General features: G+C 40.8%; 1 protein-coding gene across 1 annotated transcript; it reads right to left on the bottom strand.

Moving 5' to 3' along the window:
* Positions 1 to 2,025: 2,025 nt before the first annotated feature.
* Positions 2,026 to 4,448, bottom strand: LOC138881964 (uncharacterized). The gene is made up of 4 exons (XM_070162265.1): positions 3,842 to 4,448; positions 3,520 to 3,743; positions 2,830 to 2,913; positions 2,026 to 2,745 (listed from the first exon to the last, which is right to left on the bottom strand). Exons 1-4 carry the CDS (start codon positions 4,446 to 4,448, stop codon positions 2,026 to 2,028), a joined length of 1,635 nt encoding a protein of 544 aa, XP_070018366.1.
* Positions 4,449 to 17,877: the final 13,429 nt, after the last annotated feature.

Here is a 17,877-nt window from a genome sequence, read left to right as displayed (position 1 = left end):
CCCAAAGCTTCACGTTCGCGACCTGGGTCTCGCGTTCGCGACCTGGGTCTCGCGTTCGCGTAGAAGAAAATTTCCTTCAGCATGAATAACTCATTGCGTTCGCGAGGGTCCTCCCGCGAATGCGAAGAAGAAAATACCAGAACACCAGAACTGAAAAACCTGCAATTTTTTATGAGTTTGAAACCTTCTGAAACACATACAAAACTCACTCGAGCCCTCGAGCTCCAAACCAAACATACGTACTAACTCAATAACACCATATGAACTTGTCCGGGCGATCATATTGCCAAAATAACATCATGAACATGGAATTAAACCTCAAAATCAATGGAATTTCTCAAAACTTCTTAATATATCAAATTTTGCATTTAAGGTCCGAATCACGTCAAATGACATCCGTTTCTTACCAAATTTCACAGACTTATCTTATTTCACATATAAGACCTGTACCAGGCTCCAGAACCAGAATACGAGCCTGATACCATTAAATTCTAAATGCATTTCTTTTCCAAAACTCATAGAAATTTCGAGAAAATAATTTTTTTTGAAAATTCATTTCTTGTCTTGGGACCTCAGAATTCTATTCCAGGCATACGCCCAAGTCCTATATTTTTTCACGGGTCCGGGTCCGTTTACCCAAAATATTGACCGAAATCAACTTAAATGTATTTTAAGTCAAAATTTTAATATTTTCACAGATTTTTACATAATAGCTTTCCGGCTACGCGCCCGGACTGGGCATGCAAATCGAGGTAATGCTGAAAGAGGTTTTTAAGGCCTCGAAACACAGAATTCATTTTAAAAACAAGTGATGACCTTTTGGGTCTTCACATTATTAGTCTGTTTCAAGAAGATTGACACTTTCAATATTTTCTTAATAAAAAATATTTATAGCCGCACAAATGTTATGACAAGTTTTAGATCACAAGTTTCAAAAGATTTACAACCACACAAATCCTATGATTTATTTAATACTACATATCGCAAAAAAAAAAAATCCTTCTTTATTAATAAAGATTTTTTTTTGGTAGAAAATAAAATCTTTATTTAATCATCCCAAAAACACACATATACAATTTCACTTCTCCTATCCTTCTAATATTCCATACCTTCACTATATTTCAATCTATCATTTCCCTATACAAAATATTTCTGTTCCTATCTATATAACTTTTCAAACCAGCTCATATTTCCCTTACTCTTCTTCTTCTGTATTATCTCTAAGCATCTGTATTTTCATGCATGTTGAATCTGTTCTAACACTACTTGTGGTCAAGGCACTCTTTTCCTCCATATAGTTTCATTCCTGGCTTTCCATATATGATATATGACTGCTGCCAGAACTGCCTTCGTAAATGATCTTCCAATTTTCCCTTTTGCAATTCTAGTCATCCTTCTCCATATCCCCATCACTTCCATGTTCTGTATATTTATCCCAAGCCATTTTAACACTTCAACCAAGCACAATCTTGAGCATGTGCATTCAAAGAACAAATGTTCAATGGATTCTGTGTTTCCTACGCATAGCATGCAGTCACTATCTTCAGTTATTTTCATTTTCAGTGTTCTATCTTTTGTCAGCAGTTTCTTCCTCATCACAAGCCAACGGCTGAAGCTGTGTTTAGGAACATTCATTTTATTCCACACTCCTCTGCACCAAGGCCATTGATCTAGCCTTCCTCTTCTCCAATTATAGCCACTCTTGATTGTGTACTTCCTTGTCCTAGATTGCCAGCCATTTCCTATGTATCCAGTTACATATATGTCACGGATGTCACAAATTTTTCTCCAGTACCAACAACTATCTTTTGAGGGCCTATGCTGCCACCAATCTTCTCCCTTCGGATAGATGTGGTTGATCCATTTCACCCACAAGTTGTCTTCTTTGTTTGCTATATTCCACACATATTTTGCCACCGCAGCTTCATTCCATTTTATACATTCCCTTATACCCACCCCTCCTTTATTTTTTGGCCTACACACAAGGTCCCAAGCCACAAGTGGTACCTTATTTAATATATATATCTATCCCACAAGTAATTCCTGCAAATGGCTATAATGTCTTTGAGGACCTTCTTGGGGAGTATGAAAATTGTTGCCCAATATGAATGAATATTGATCAACAGAATTGATCAATTGCACTCTCCCTGCATACGATAGATTCTTTGAGCCCCATGAGTGTATTCTTGTACTTAGCTTCTCCACCAATATTTCACAATCAATTGCCTTTAGTTTCCTTGAAACTATAGGAACTCCTAGGTACATGAATGGCATAGTCCCTTTTTTGTAACCTGTTATTTCACATATGTTCTCCAAGCACTGCCTATCCATATTTGCACTGTATACATTTGATTTTCTATCATTAGTACTTAACCCAGAAGTATTAGAGAAAGTTTGTAATCCCCTCAACATTAGCATAATACTTTGATACTCCCCTTTACAGAATATCAATACATCATCTGCAAAGCAAGGGTGGTTTAGCTTTAACCCTTTACACTTTGTGTGGAATGCAAACCCCTCCTGTGTAGCTACCCATTGCATAAGTCTAGTGAAGTACTCCATGCATATTACAAAGATGAGTGGTGAAATAGTATCACCATGTCTTAGGCCCCTTTTCCGCTCAATACATCCATACAACCCACCATTCAGAGCAATTGAGTACTGAGTAGTTGTCATGCACTTCATTGTCCATTTGATGAACTTTACAGGGAAGTTCAAAGCATAGAGCATTTCTTCCACAAACCCCTACTCCACAGTATCATATGCCTTCTTAAGATCTATCTTTATCAGGCAGCTTCTTGTTAATTTCTTCCTGTTATACAGCTTTACCAGGTCATGACTGCCTTCCACAAAAGCACTCTGATTTTCCGATATTATAGTTGGTAGCACACCTTTTAGCCTATTACATAGCACCTTCAAGATGATATTGTATACAGTATTACAGCAAGCAATTAGCATGTAATCTCCTACATTATCTGCATGGTTATTTTTAGGAATCAGTGTTAAAGTAGTTATATTAATACTTTTTAGCATTTTTGTAGTATCAAAGAACTCTTTCACACTTCCAACCACATATTGTTGAACCACTGGCCAACAGTCTTTGAAAAATTAAGCTCTATATCCATCAGGTCCTGGAGATTTATCTCCCCCTATTGCCTATAATGCTTCTTTAATCTCCTTTTCCGTAACCACAGCTTCCAAATGTTCTCTTTGCTTCTGTTGTAGAACTGGTCCTTTCTTTACTAGACTGTTACATACATGCTCTATTTCCTTTGCTTTCCCCCAGTAGCTTTGAATAGAAGTCAATGAATGCCTTTGTTATCCTTTAACCTCAGTTTTCTCATTTCCTTCTGCATTTTTAATAGAAAATATCCTATTGGAATTTCTTCTAGCTTTTATCACACTATAGGAATATTTTGTATTTTGATCCCCCTGCTTAATCCATTGCACTTTACTTTTCTGCCTCAAGAATTGTTCTTTTGTAGTCTCCCATTTAATACTTTCTTTCATCAGTCAAACCTCCTCTTCAATTAGTTCCACATTTCTAGGATCATTTTGTATCTTCCTTTGGCATTCTGTCAGTTGCTCCATTGCTGCTTCTGCCCTTCTTTCTACATTTGAAAATTTTTCCTTGTTTAATTTCAATAATACACTCTTTGTTCTGTTTAGTTTCCCTATCAGCTGATACATCTTTGTGCCATGTATCTCCTTCTTCCAAACTTCCTGTACCTTTATTTGGAATTCTGGTAATATACTCCACATATTGAAATATCTAAACTGCTTCTTCCTCTTTACGTTCGCCCTTCCCAATTAATAGTTATTGGACAATGATCATAGATACCTTCATGCATGAAGTGTACCTCTGGTGGTGGTAATTCTATTATCCATTCAGTATTTACCAATACTTTGTCTATTCTGTTATACACCCTGCTATCCCCCCCTTGTTTGTTGTTCCACATGATGAATGCCCCTGAGGATCTTAAATCCTTCAACCCACAGGCTTCAATACACTGCCTAAAATCCCTTGTTTCAGCCATAGTGACTCTACTCCCTATTCTCTCCTCTCTATTTAGAATACAATTAAAGTCACCCATTACAGCCCATGGTTCATCCATTTTGGCCCCTATTTGATTGATGTCTTCCCATAATTTCCTTCTAGCAGCTTGTTCATTAAAGCCATATACCATAGTCATATTAAACCTCATTCTGCTCCTCTTGTGTTTTACTTTGCAATGTATCATTTGTTTTGTAACTACCCTTATATCAACATCATACAAATGTGGTTTCCACAACAACCAAATCCTACCCCCAGGATATTTATCTAAATTTGTAACAAATGACCACCCTTGACAAAGATAAAAAGAAGCATTCAGTCCCTTAGCTCTTTTTATCCTTGTTTCAAGAAATCCAAACAAGCCAACCTTCAAATTATGGACAAACATATTCATTTCTTTCTGTTTGTCTGGCTTATTTAGACCTCTGGAATTCCAAAATCCAGTACTATCCATTTGGGTTGGGGTTTCCCCCACCCTTTCCTTGTTCAGGACCCCTATCAGCTTCACCTTCCCAATGGCAGAAAGATTTGGCTATCCCATTATTTTTGTTGTTTTGATCTCCCAAAGCAGCAAATGAATTCTCAGTGTCAATCAGTGGTTCCCTTATCACTATTCCTCTTTTTTCATAACCTCTTCTGTAGTGATACTTTTCCTGTCTTTGTCTCATCATTACTTGCTTCCCTGCTCTTTGTTGAAACTTTTCTTCAGTGATTTATTTCCCTTCTTCCTTATTGTTGTTGTCACAACTCCTTTTTCACTTGCGCCCACAAAGGCGCAGAGGGAGTTTTTCCAATTAAAGGACAATCAAAACGGGATTTATTATTTAATTCAGAGTCGCCACTTGGGAGATTTATGGTGTCCCAATTCACCGGTTGAATCTCGAATCGAGGAAAAGATTGACTCTGTATTACAGTCCACGAACCAGAAATCCGAGTAAGGAATTCTGTTAACCCGGGAGAAGGTGTTAGGCATTTGCGAGTTCCGTGGTTCTAGCACGATCGCTCAACTGTCATATTCGGCTTATTTATCTGGTTTTAATACATGTTGAACCAATGTGCAAATTTTAACTGTGTACCGCTTTTATTATTATTATTTTTTACCGAGAATTGCAACATCGTGAAAATATATCTCGAACCACGTCACATCAATGCACCCGTGGTTATTGACACATTCCAACTCTGTTGAGATTTGGATTTGGGTCACATAAATGTGCACCCGAGTTTAAGAAGATAACATTTATTAAATACGCGCCTAAAGCGACTAGCGTATCATTATTTTGGGTAGGGCCGTGAAATTTTGCTAAACAGCTTATCCCGAAGTCTAAGTAATTTTACCAACACGTATAAAGGGCCCCGCAGCTTGTGTATTTTTGTTTGTCGAGGCTCGTCTCATATTTTTAAAAGGAATTTGCAACGTCATGGAAATGCATCTCGAACCATGTCACGATTAATGTACTCGTGATTAGGGACACATTTCGACTTCGTTGAGATTTGGATTTGGGTCACATAAATGCACACCCGAGTTTAGGGAGGTAATGTTATTAAGATACGCACCTAAAGAGACTAATGCGTTGTTATTTTGGACGAGGCCGTGAAATTCGCTAAACGTCTCGTCTCAGAGTCTAAGTATTTAATATATTCATTTAACGAGGGCCCCACCATTTATGTGTTTATTCAGCGAGGCTCATCTCATTTTACTATCTTTAAAGGGCAAACCTAAAGTAATCTATAGTGTTCTACTTAGTTCGTTTCTGAAATAAAAGGAGGAGTCCTAGTTAATTATATCGTTTAAGAGCTATAATTATATGGTTTAAGACCTAAAGTAATCTATAGTGTTCTACTTAGTTCTTTTCTTCGTTTCTCAAACCCCACTATATTATGTTTTCCCTCCATTTAATTCATTTGTTCCCCACTACTCTTGTCTTTTCTTTATTTAAATTCAAATAGGTATGGACACCTATTTCTTAATCCATTTCCTTTAAACCTTCCCCCCACCATTGTGTTTTGTTCCCCATTAACACTAAACAATTGCATTAGTTTAATGATACTTTAGTACCCTACTATCAGCCCACTTAAACTAGCCATTTTTAAACTTTTCAATTCCCAAATTACCCTCCTAAAGCCCCTGAAATTACTGTCCTACCCAATCCCTTTAATTGGTAACAACCCCAAACAGCTATAACCAATTCAAACTATCAAATTCCTAACAACTGACTACTAACTCAACTGGACAGATTACAAAACTTCAGATTTTGAAAAACCAATAGACTCCCTGATAACCAACTAGACAAGTAATCAACAGCATGAATTGCAAACAAAGGGAATCACACACTATAGAATAAGTTTTAATTCACAACAATTGGCTAAACCCAACTACAATCAACATGTGACTGCAATTAGAGATGAGGCAAAGCAAGTGTCATGAAATGAAACCTTATTAATAACACGAGTCTAGGCTCAGACAATCATGAACCATTTCCTAAGCATTAGGTCTATTGCACAGGCTAACATTACTGATTAAGGGATCACAATGACAACATAATTGGTAGCCTGAACTTGAACAAACTAAACAGACACAAATTAAACCAGTTCTTGACAAATTCAACTCGCAAACTGACCCAAGTTTGGACCTTAGACTACTGACCATGATTTAAACGGGAAATTCATGGCAATTTATAGAAGGGGAAAGGACAAAGTAAACAAACGGAACTGCAAGAGTGAACAATCAAATTGGATGTAAAAGACTTACCCGAATTACAATTCGATAAAAAAACTCGAGGCTCTTCCCATTTTCAATCCGAGACGGACTTTAACCATGTGTTTTCGAAAGAAAACAGCATGGCTAAAGTCAGTCGCTGGCTCAAAATTCATGGAACCTGGCCTGCCTAACTTCGATCTGGAATCCGAGCTACCCCACGATGATTTGAAAAGAGTCGATCAGGGATTCATGGTAAGGAGGTCCAGGAGATCACAAGGTATGAATTTGGTAGCATTTGAACGGATTAGGGTTTGGGTCGATTCCTTGTATTTAAGATTCGAGGAGCTCGGGGGTGATTCAAAGTAAACTGAGCGTGGGACTAGAACGAGGAAGTCTTGGGGAAGCTGTGGTGTGAAATTGGAGGCTATTGGACGAGATAGGGTTCCAGCCTGATTTTCGATCTAATATTCGAAGCACACAGTTAGGATTCGAGGGATAAGAGTTAGGGATTCGGAATGGGGAGGTCGAGGGGAATCAGTGGTGAAAAGATAGGGTCGTTTGGACCACCGGAACCGCCGTGAGGCAATTTTCGGTGGGCGGTGCATGATGGCAAGAGGCGGGGGATCTATTTGGTCTCTGAAGCTTAGAGACGAAGAGGTGGGGGGTTTGGTTTAGGGGGCGGGGTAGGATTTAGGAATATATACCATGTGGGGAATTTAATCCCGGCCGTTAGATCAATTAAGATCAACGGCCAGGATCAAAGAAATTAACCCATACGACGTCGTTTGGTTTAAGGGGGGTCGGTTTGAACCGGGGAACGGGTCGGGCCAGGGAATGGGTAAGGGAGATTGAATCTCAGCCGTTGGATCGATTTAATCCAATGACCTTGATTAAGAGTGACCAAACGACGTCGTTTTAAGACGTCTCTGGCTAGGCCAACTGGACCTGGTTCATAGGTGATTTGGGCCTGATTTTTGCATTGAAATTGGCCCAATTTTCACTCTTTTCTTCTTTTTCTTTCATTTTCTTTTAATTCCTTTTCAACTAAAAATCCTAATTAAATTATAAAATTGACAATTTAACTAAAACATTAACTCTTAATAATAGCTATCACACGAAATTAAATATCAAATAAAGATAAAATCACACAATTCAGACATTAAATGCAAGAATGCAAGGTACATATTTTTTGTGATTTCTCCATTTTGTAAAACAAACTTGTTTGTTTAATTAATTCCTAAATTGTAAAATTAAATCCTAAATGCACATGCAACACATATTTTTGTATTTTTCTTAATTAAAGTAGAAATAAACATGCACAGACAAAAATACAAATAAATCACGAACCGCACAAAACCATTAAATTTTGAATTTTTGGGAGTAGTTCTCATAGAGCAAAAATCACGTGCTCACAGCTGCCCTCTTTGTCCGAAAACACAAAGAGTTTTCGTGCAAAGATAAAGTGAGCAGATACGAGCGATTTTTGCCCGTCGGAATACTCCGTGTGAAGCATTTTTGAAAAGATTCAACCGAACCTTTGCTTCAAAGGTTTCCTACATATCCCGGGTTAGAAGGGAATCAGGTTAATGTAGTTCGGGAAGTTTTGGTAGCTGGGACTACCACGGGACTGCAATGTTGCTGTTACTGCTGTTGCATGCTGTTACTACTGCTTTTCGACCTCCTTATTACACCGTGCTAAAAGAAAACAAGAAGCTAGACTTAAACTAGGAATTACAAAATCTTATCTATCTCCGACTTGTTCTTGTAGTCTTTTTTCTGACTTCTGCGATGGGAATCATGCTGGGGGTATTTTGTTGTAACCCTCCACATTACTGACCTCTGATTTGACCTTAAAATTTATTCCTCTGTTCTGCAGGCGGGCTCCTGACTTCTTCAACTTCAAATATGACAACCTCCGTTCTAACAGGCGGGCTCCTGACTTCAACCACAACTTTTAAAATAAACACCTCCTTTCTACAGGCGGGCTCCTGACTCCTTCAACTTAAAATATGACAACCTCCGTTCTACAGGCGGGCTTCTGACTCCTTTAACTTTAAAATATAAAAACATCCATTCTACAGGCGGGCTCCTGACTCCTTTAACTTAAAATTATAACAACCTCCATTTTACAGGCGGGCTCCTGACTTCAACAACAACTTTTAAAATAAACACCTCCATTCTACAGGAGGGCTCCTGACTCCTTCAACTTAAAATATGACAACCTCCGTTCTACAGGCGGGCTACTGACCCCTTTAACTTTAAAATATAACAACCTCCATTCTACAGGCGGGCTCCTGACTTCTTCGACTTAAAATTAACAACCTCCATTCTACAGGCGGGCTCCTGACTCCTTTAACTTAAAATTATAACAACTTCCGTTTTACAGGCGGGCTCCTGACTTCAACATCAACTTTTAAAATAAACACCTCCATTCTACAAGCGGGCTCCTGACTCCTTCAACTTAAAATATGACAACCTCCATTCTACAGGCGGGCTCCTGACTCCTTTAACTTTAAAATATAACAACCTTCATTCTACAGGTGGGCTCCTGACCTCAACTACGACTCAAAACGTAATACCTCCATTCTCCAGGCGGGCTCCTGACTTCGATAAACAATTTAAAGATAATATCTCCGTTTTTCAGGCGGGCTCCTAACTTCAACGACTTCTTAAAATTATAACACCTCCATTTTTCAAGCGGGCTCCTGACGTCAACAACTTCTTAAAATGTAACACCTCCATTCTTCAGGCGAGCTCCTGACTTCAGCAACTTCTTAAAATTGTAACACCTCCATTTTTTCAGGCAGACTCCTGATTTTGACCACAACTCAAAAAATATAACACCTACATTCTCCAGGCGGGCTCCTGACTTCAACGAACCTTAAAATTTTAACACCTCCGTTCTTTAGGCGGGCTCCTGGCTCCTTTAACTTAAAATATGTGAACCTCCGTTCTACAGGCGGGCTCCTGACTCCTTTGACTTGAATCATCTTCTTTCAAAACTGCTTCCCTCAAAACTGGTGTTTCATTCCTCTAAAAACTGCTGGGGATAACACCGGTGTTTTATTCAAAATAGGTTATTTTCCTTCTTCAAAGACTACTTCCCTTAAACCTGGTGTTTTCCTTCCACTAGAACTGCTTCCCTTAAGACTTGTTTGGCCTTCTTCCTAAGACTGCTGGGGATACCATTTTCCCCAAAACTTGTGTTATCTTGCTTCTTCCCCAAGTGGGTACCGGACTTCCAGAAAATTTTCAAAATGAAAGAAAACTTTCTGTTCCAGTTTGACAATCTTTCTTGTTATCATGACGTCTTTTCATCATCCATAACATTTCCTGTCCTTGCTTCAAATCAAAGAAAAATTTTGTTAGTTTAAAACGTGGCGAATGTTCGTGCCACTCCTGCTGGGGATGGTTTTTCCCCTTTTTCCTTTCCCTGCTTTGCGTTTTATTACAAAACTTGCTGGGGATGATATTCCTGCCGGGGATGGTTTTTCTTCTCCCTTCCTTACCCATTTTGTGTTTTTGACCATCGCGGAACTTGGTCGATAATCTGTTGGAGTTGTTCCTACATCTCGCAAATATGTTGGGGATCCTCTTGGAATTTGATCCATAACTTTTCAACTGTTGTTTTTCCTCTATTTTTCTCCCACTTCCCCTGGAAATTCTGTCCTCTTGGAATCTAGACCCATTCATCATTTGGTCTTGCGACAAACTTCTTTTCATTTTTTTGCCTTATCTTTGGCCTGTCCTATTCACATTGTGTTTTTGCACAATCTGGGCAACTGGTAATAAGCTCTGAAAATCCTTTTCAAAAACAAACTGCTTGGGAGGTAAAGTCTTTAAACCAAGAAATGAAAAAATGATAATTTCAAAAGATAGAAAAAGAAGAAGTCTTTCTAAACAAATGCTGGGGAAAAAGAAAGAAAAAAACTTATCTGAATGATATAACCGATCCCAACGATCAGGTCGTGCATTCCGGATTAATCAACCCACACTATTTGTATCTATCAATCTTTCGGACGGCCTCATCTTGCTGGGGATAAACAGGCACTCAACTCTTTGCCAAACGCGGATCCTTTCCGCCAATCTTGTCTTGTCGCCTCATAGTGCCCTTCGAGGGGTTTTCACTAATAAGACACTCTCATTTCTCTTAACTCCCGTCGCCTTATGGTGCCTGTGAAGGTTTTCACCGATAAGACTCTCTCATTCTATTTCTCAACTTCCCTCCCCTTATGGTTCCTGTGGAGGTTTTCACCGATAAGACTCTCTCATTTTATTTTTCTCAACTTCCGTCGCCTTATGGTGCCTGTGGAGGTTTTCACCGATAAGACTCTCTCATTTTATTTTATTTTTTTCAGCTGGGGATTAGAGTGTTACCGATATGACTCTCTCTGCTTGGGATTCTTTCGGCTATCAATTCATTTCCAGTTTATGATCCTCTTCTCTGCTGGGGATCAGAGTGTTATTCCCGACTTCCGTTTGCATGACTTGTCACTTCTCGGATACTGATCGGGTTTTTTTTTTGGACATCAATATGGGTTTCTGTGTATGGCTAAAACAAAAGGGATATCAAAAGGGTTCCAAAATTATTTTGATGGGTAAAACATTACAACTCTTGGAATCGAACTTTCTTCCCAAAATTACAACACAAACTTCTGCCCCAGTTTTTCTTGCTTGGGGATTTTTTATTTTTGTTATACTATGACCGAGCCGTGAGGCGCCTACGTATCCTTCTTTGAGGAATCAGGTCAAACGTAGTTCCCAACTCCTTTGTTTTTCTTGTGACGTTTCTTTTGTCTTTATTATCATTATTTTTCTCTTCTCTTTTTCTTTCCTTTTCATTACTGATTCCAAAAGAGGGGTATGAAAGAATAAATAAGGCTCAAAAGGGGAAGCAAAGGTTAAAGTGTTTGGATAGAAGAAAGAATTGCCTCCGTCATTTCATTCTCCGATAAATGCCAAGTACAAAAAAACAACAATTACAATCAAAAGAAATCATACATAATATCTCTTAACTGCGTCAGAATTGATAGCCATGTCGACGCATTTCCCTTCGATATATGTTAAACACAGAGCGCCATTGGACAACACTCTGGTTACAATGAATGACCCTTGCCAATTCGGGGCGAACTTGCCTTTTGCTTCGGCCTGATGTGGCAGGATTCGTTTCAACACCTGCTGCCCCACTTCAAATTTTCTGGGGCACACCTTCTTGTTGTAGGCTCTTGCCATTCTCTTTTGATACAACTAGCCATGACATACTGCTGCCAATCTCTTTTCATCAATCAAGCTCAACTGCTCCAACCGGGCTTTAACCCATTAATCGTCATCAATCCCAGCCTCAGCGACAATCCGGAGGGACGGGATTTCAACCTCTACCGGTATCACTGCTTTAGTTCCGTATACCAACAAATAAGGAGTTGCACCTACTGAAGTACGAACAGTAGTGCGGTAACCCAACAATGCAAATGGTATCTTTTCATGCCATTGTCTTGAACCTTCTACCATCTTCCGAAGTATCTTCTTTATGTTTTTGTTGGCTGCCTCAACTGCTCCATTCGCCTTGGGACGATATGGGGTGGAATTGCGATGTGTAATCTTAAACTGCTGACATACCTCTTTCATCAAATTGTTAAGATTAGAACCATTATCCGTGATGATCACTTTTGGGATCTCAAATCTACAGATGATATGGGAATGAACAAAATCTACCACTGCCTTCTTGGTTACCGACTTGAAAGTATTAGCTTCAACCCACTTAGTGAAATAATCGATGGTCACCAGAATGAACCTATGACCGTTGGTAGCTGCCGACTCAATAGGTCCAATGACATCCATGCCCCAGGCAACAAATGGCCATGGTGCTGACATTGTATGCAATTCAGTCGGCGGAGAATGAATCAGATCTCCGTGTATCTGACACTGATGGCATTTCCGCACGAAACTGATACAATCACGCTCCATAGTAAGCCAATAGTACCCTGCTCGGAGAATCTTCTTTGCCAATACATATCCGCTTATATGTGGCCCGCAAACTCCAGCATGTACCTCTGTCATAACTGTCGTGGCTTGACTAGTATCTATACATCTCAGCAATCCCAAATCTGGTGTTCTTTTGTACAACACTCCTCCACTGAGGAAAAATCCATTTGCTAGTCGCCGAATGGCTCTCTTTTGATCTCCGATGGCCTGCTCCGGGTATATCCCCATCCTGAGGTATTCCTTGACATCATAAAACCATGGCTCGCCATCCATTTCTTCCTCTATTATGTTGCAATAAGCATGCTGATCACGAACCTGGATATGCAATGGGTCAACATTAATTTTGTCTGAGTGGTGCAACATCGATGCTAAAGTGGCCAAAGCATCGGCAACCTCATTATGAACTCTTGGGATGTGTCTGAACTTCACTAATCGAAATCGTTTACTCAGATCAAGCAAGCATTGTCGATATGGTATGAGTTTCAAATCCCTTGTTTCCCATTCACCCTGAATTTGATGCACTAGGAGGTCCGAGTTTCCCAAGACCAAGACGTCCTGGATATCCATGTCTGCAGCTAGCCGTAGACCCAAAATGCATGCCTCATACTCAGCCATGTTGTTGGTACAATAGAAATGCAGTTGAGCCGTAACAGGATAATGATGTCCTATTTCAGAAATAAGTACCGCTCCTATTCCAACTCCTTTCGCATTTGCGGCTCCATCAAAGAAGAGCTTCCAACCTGGTTCCTCAGATAATTCCAACTCATCTACATGCATCACTTCTTCATCAGGAAAATACGTCCTCAATGGCTCGTATTCTTCATCAACAAGATTCTTATCCAAGTGATCGGCCAATGCTTGGGATTTCATAGCCGTCCTCGTCACATAGACGATGTCGAACTCCGTGAGCAATATTTGCCATTTTGACAATCTCCCTGTGGGCATAGGCTTCTGGAAAATGTACTTCAATGGGTTCAGGCGTGAAATGAGGTAAGTAGTATAGGATGACAGATAATGCTTCAACTTTTGGGCCACCCAAGTTAGGGCGCAACATGTCTTCTCAAGTTGAGTGTACTTAACCTCATATACTGTAAACTTCTTGCTGAGATAATAGATGGCTTGCTCCTTCCTTCCTGTAATGTCGTGTTTCCCCAGTACACAACCAAACGAATTCTCCAGGACCATTAGATAAAGAATTAACGGTCTTCCCGGCTCAGGTGGAACCAACACAGGTGGATTTGATAAATATCCTTTGATTTGGTCAAATGCTTCCTGACATTCTGTCGTCTATTCTACCGCAACATCTTTATTCAGTAGCCGAAAAATGGGCTCACAAGTTGCTGTGAGTTGTGCAATAAACCTGCTAATATAATTCAACCTTCCCAACAGACTCATTACTTCTGTCTTGTTCTTCGGCGGTGGCAAATCTTGGATGGATTTGATTTTTGACGGGTCCAACTCAATGCCTCGCTGACTGATGATGAATCCCAACAGCTTTCCAGATGGAACACCAAGTGCACATTTGGCCGGGTTGAGCTTAATATCGTACCTTCGAAGTCTTTGGAAACACTTCCTTAGGTCTACTACGTGGTCCTCCCGATGCTTGGATTTTATGATCACATCGTCCATGTATACCTCAATCTCTTTGTGTATCGTGTCATGAAACACAGTAGTCATTTCTCTCATGTACGTTGCTCCAGCATTCTTCAAACCAAATAGCATTACCCGGTAGCAATAAGTCCCCCACGGCATAATGAAAGCCGTTTTCCGCATTTTCTTCATCCATCAGAATCTGATGATACCCAGCATAGCGATCCACAAAAAATCCGATCTCACGTCCGGCACAATTATCAATCAAGATATGGATGTTGGGTAATGGAAAGTTATCTTTTGGGCTTGCCCTGTTCAGATTGCGGTAATCCACACACACCCTGATCTTCCCATCTTTCTTCGGTACTGGCACCACATTAGCCAACCAATCAGGATATCGAGTGACCCGAATAACCTTTGCTTGCAGCTGCTTGGTTGCTTCCTCTTTAATCTTCACACTCATGTCTGTTTTGAACTTTCTCAATTTCTGCTTGACGGGAGGGCATGCCGGGTTAATGGGCAATTTTTGAACCACTAAATCCGTGCTTAACCCCGGCATGTCATCATACGACCATGCAAAAATGTCTTTGAACTCAATAAGTGCTTTGATTAGTTCTTCCCTGATATTCGGTGCAATGTGGATGCTTATTGTAGTTTCCCTGATATCATCTGCATCCCCTAAGTTGATGGCTTCTGTGTCATTTAAGTTGGGCTTGGGTTTCTCTTCAAACTAGCTTAACTCTCTGTTTATCTCTTCGAAGGCTTCGCCCTCATCGTATTCCGATTCATCATCATAATCGACCTCTTGTACGATTAGTTCGAAATCAGATTGATTTTTAAGACTAGGTTGAAGATCCGTTGTGCATGTCATGTCATTAGAACCAATATAAAGAAAACTGTTCAGAAAGAGAAAAGAAGAAAACAAAATTAGAACAAAATAAGAAGAAAAACGCTTTCACTTTATTAAAATACGGGATAACAGAGTTTCACACTTTGCCAAATACAAAACAAAACTGGATTACAACCCTGGAATAATTCAAAAAATAAGAAAGAAAAATCAGAGCCCACTACCAAGACTCCCTCCGGGTAGGAAGGGGAGTAGCCATCCAATTGTTGATATTTGCCCTAGGCCCCGCAAATTGTACATCTAACCTACTGGACCCTTCTCCAGCTTCTATAATGTTGACATCGGCGAACAGCCTTTCAAAGCCCTCATTCAAATCTCCATCTGGCCCAATCAGTGGTCCGAGAACTTTTGGAACCGACAACTTTCTGATACCTACTCTGACAAATGATCTAGATAGGCGCGGGATTGGCTTGGGAAGGACCCAGACTCTTTTCTTCAACTTGCGGGCCCATCTCACATCTCCCACTGTAGGCTTGAACCCCAACCCAAAGGTATCCAGATTTTTGGGCAAAGAAACTGGCTGAACAATACCCTGAAGGTCAGCCCCTAAACCTTTGCCTGGCACAAACCCGTTCTTCAACATCTCCGAGGCTACCATGACAGTTGCAACTGCGATCCTAGGAAGTGGAAGGTCCTCCCCTTCAGAAATTTTATCCACTGAAATCATATCGAAAACCTGGTAAACCCACGGTCCCTTATCATCATCCGTCTCTATGAAGGGCACGATGACATCACTTACGGTGCTTGCATTGTCTTCCCCATGTACTATGATCTCTTGCCTATCCCACTCGAATTTGACCATCTGATGTAATGTAGAAGGCACTGCTTTGGCGGCGTGGATCCAGGGTCGCCCCAACAGAAGATTATATGACACTGCCACGTCTAACACTTGAAACTCCATGGTGAACTCGACTGGACCAATTGTTAATTCAAGTATGAGGTCACCCACTCTGTCTGTACCACTACCATCAAACCCTCGAACATAGATGCTGTTCTTGTGAATCCTATCACCATCGACCTTCAGTTTGTTCAATGTGGCCAAAGGACAGATATTGGCACTGAACCCATTATCGATCAGTACTCGAGTGACTACCGAGTCTTCGCACTTCACGGTCAGATAAAGGGCTCTATTATGTTCTGTACCCTCAATGGGCAACTCGTTGTCTGAAAAAGTGACCATGTTGACCTCAAAAATCTTGTTTGCTATTTTCTCCAGATGATTCACAGAGATCTTATCCGGAACATGAGCTTCATTCAGAATTTTCATCAATACCTGGCGATGCTCAGCTGAATGGATCAACAACGATAACAATGAGATCTGTGCCGGGGTCTTCCTCAACTGCTCCACAATGGAGTAATCTTGCGCCTTCATTTTCTTTAAAAATTCTTCCGCCTCTTCCTTGGTAACTGGATTCTTTGTCACTGCTGGATTGGCCCTTCTTAACTCTGCGGGGGCAAAACACCTTCCCGAACGAGTTAACTCCTGTGCCTCACATATTTCTTCCACAACTTCCTTCCCCTTATGCATTACCATTACCTGACTGTAGCTCCATGGCACAACTTTCTCGCTGATTATCGGCAACTGCATTACTGGCCTGATAACAACTGGTCATATGCATGCCCCCTTCACGGCTATTGGCTTGCTCGATATCCCTTGCACCGTTATTTTGACGGCTCTGGATTCTTGGCCACATCAGACGAACTCTTCCCCATCACCACCACTGGCTTGCCTTCTTCCCTTTCCGACTGTACTACCGCCTCTCCACTGATCGACTTTTCTTTCGGACTGGCATGGATCATCATTACCGTTTGCAAGGGCTTCTTGAGCTTCCCTCCTTCGTGCACTAGTTCGATCATGTGGGCTTCATGGTGTGCCGACAACGGGTTCTGGTTAATGTTAGGTGCCTCTGGCTTCTGGACCTCGATCCTATTTGTGTCAATAAGATCTTGTACGGCAGTCTTCAACTTCCAACACTTCTCAGTATCATGCCCAGGAGCCCCCGAACGATATTCACATCTTACTGAGTGGTCCAGATTTTTGGGAAGGGGATTTGGCAATTTGGACTCCACAGGACTCAATAGGCCTAACTGCCTCAATTTGTGGAACAGAATAGTATAGGTTTCTCCCAGCGGAGTGAATGTTCTCTGCCTCTGCACCTTTTCATTCCTGAAAGTCTGATTCCCACGGAAACCTGGTCCCGAAGGATTCCTGTAGGCCCTTGGTGGTGGATATGTGTTTTGTGGAGGTGGATATATATTTTGTGGAGGTGGATATGTATTTTGGGGAGCCAGTGCACGCCATTGCGGGCGAACCGGAGGATAGGTGTAAGTTTTGGCATGATGGACAGAGAAATGTGGCTCTTGTGGTGGGTAGTAGGGCTGTGGAGGGCCGTATGGAATGTGTGGGTAATTTGAGTGATGGGGTCTAGGTTGGTAGTGAGAGGGGACCTCTGGATCTGGACCAAGTACCTGCCTCAATTATTGCGACATCTTCCCTTTTCTTCTTTCCGAGCGCACCTCCCGTGCCGCTATGGATGGCCTGAGTGGTTGCTTTAATCGCTGAATAGCTCAGGATTTTGTTGGACTTAAGTCCCTCTTCAATCATACCTCCCATTTTTACTACTTAATTGAAAGATTTTCCAACTG

This window comes from Nicotiana sylvestris, chromosome 11 (genome assembly GCF_000393655.2).
Source record: "Nicotiana sylvestris chromosome 11, ASM39365v2, whole genome shotgun sequence".
Lineage (NCBI taxonomy): Eukaryota > Viridiplantae > Streptophyta > Magnoliopsida > Solanales > Solanaceae > Nicotiana > Nicotiana sylvestris.
This window is presented reverse-complemented; position numbering and strand designations above follow the sequence as displayed.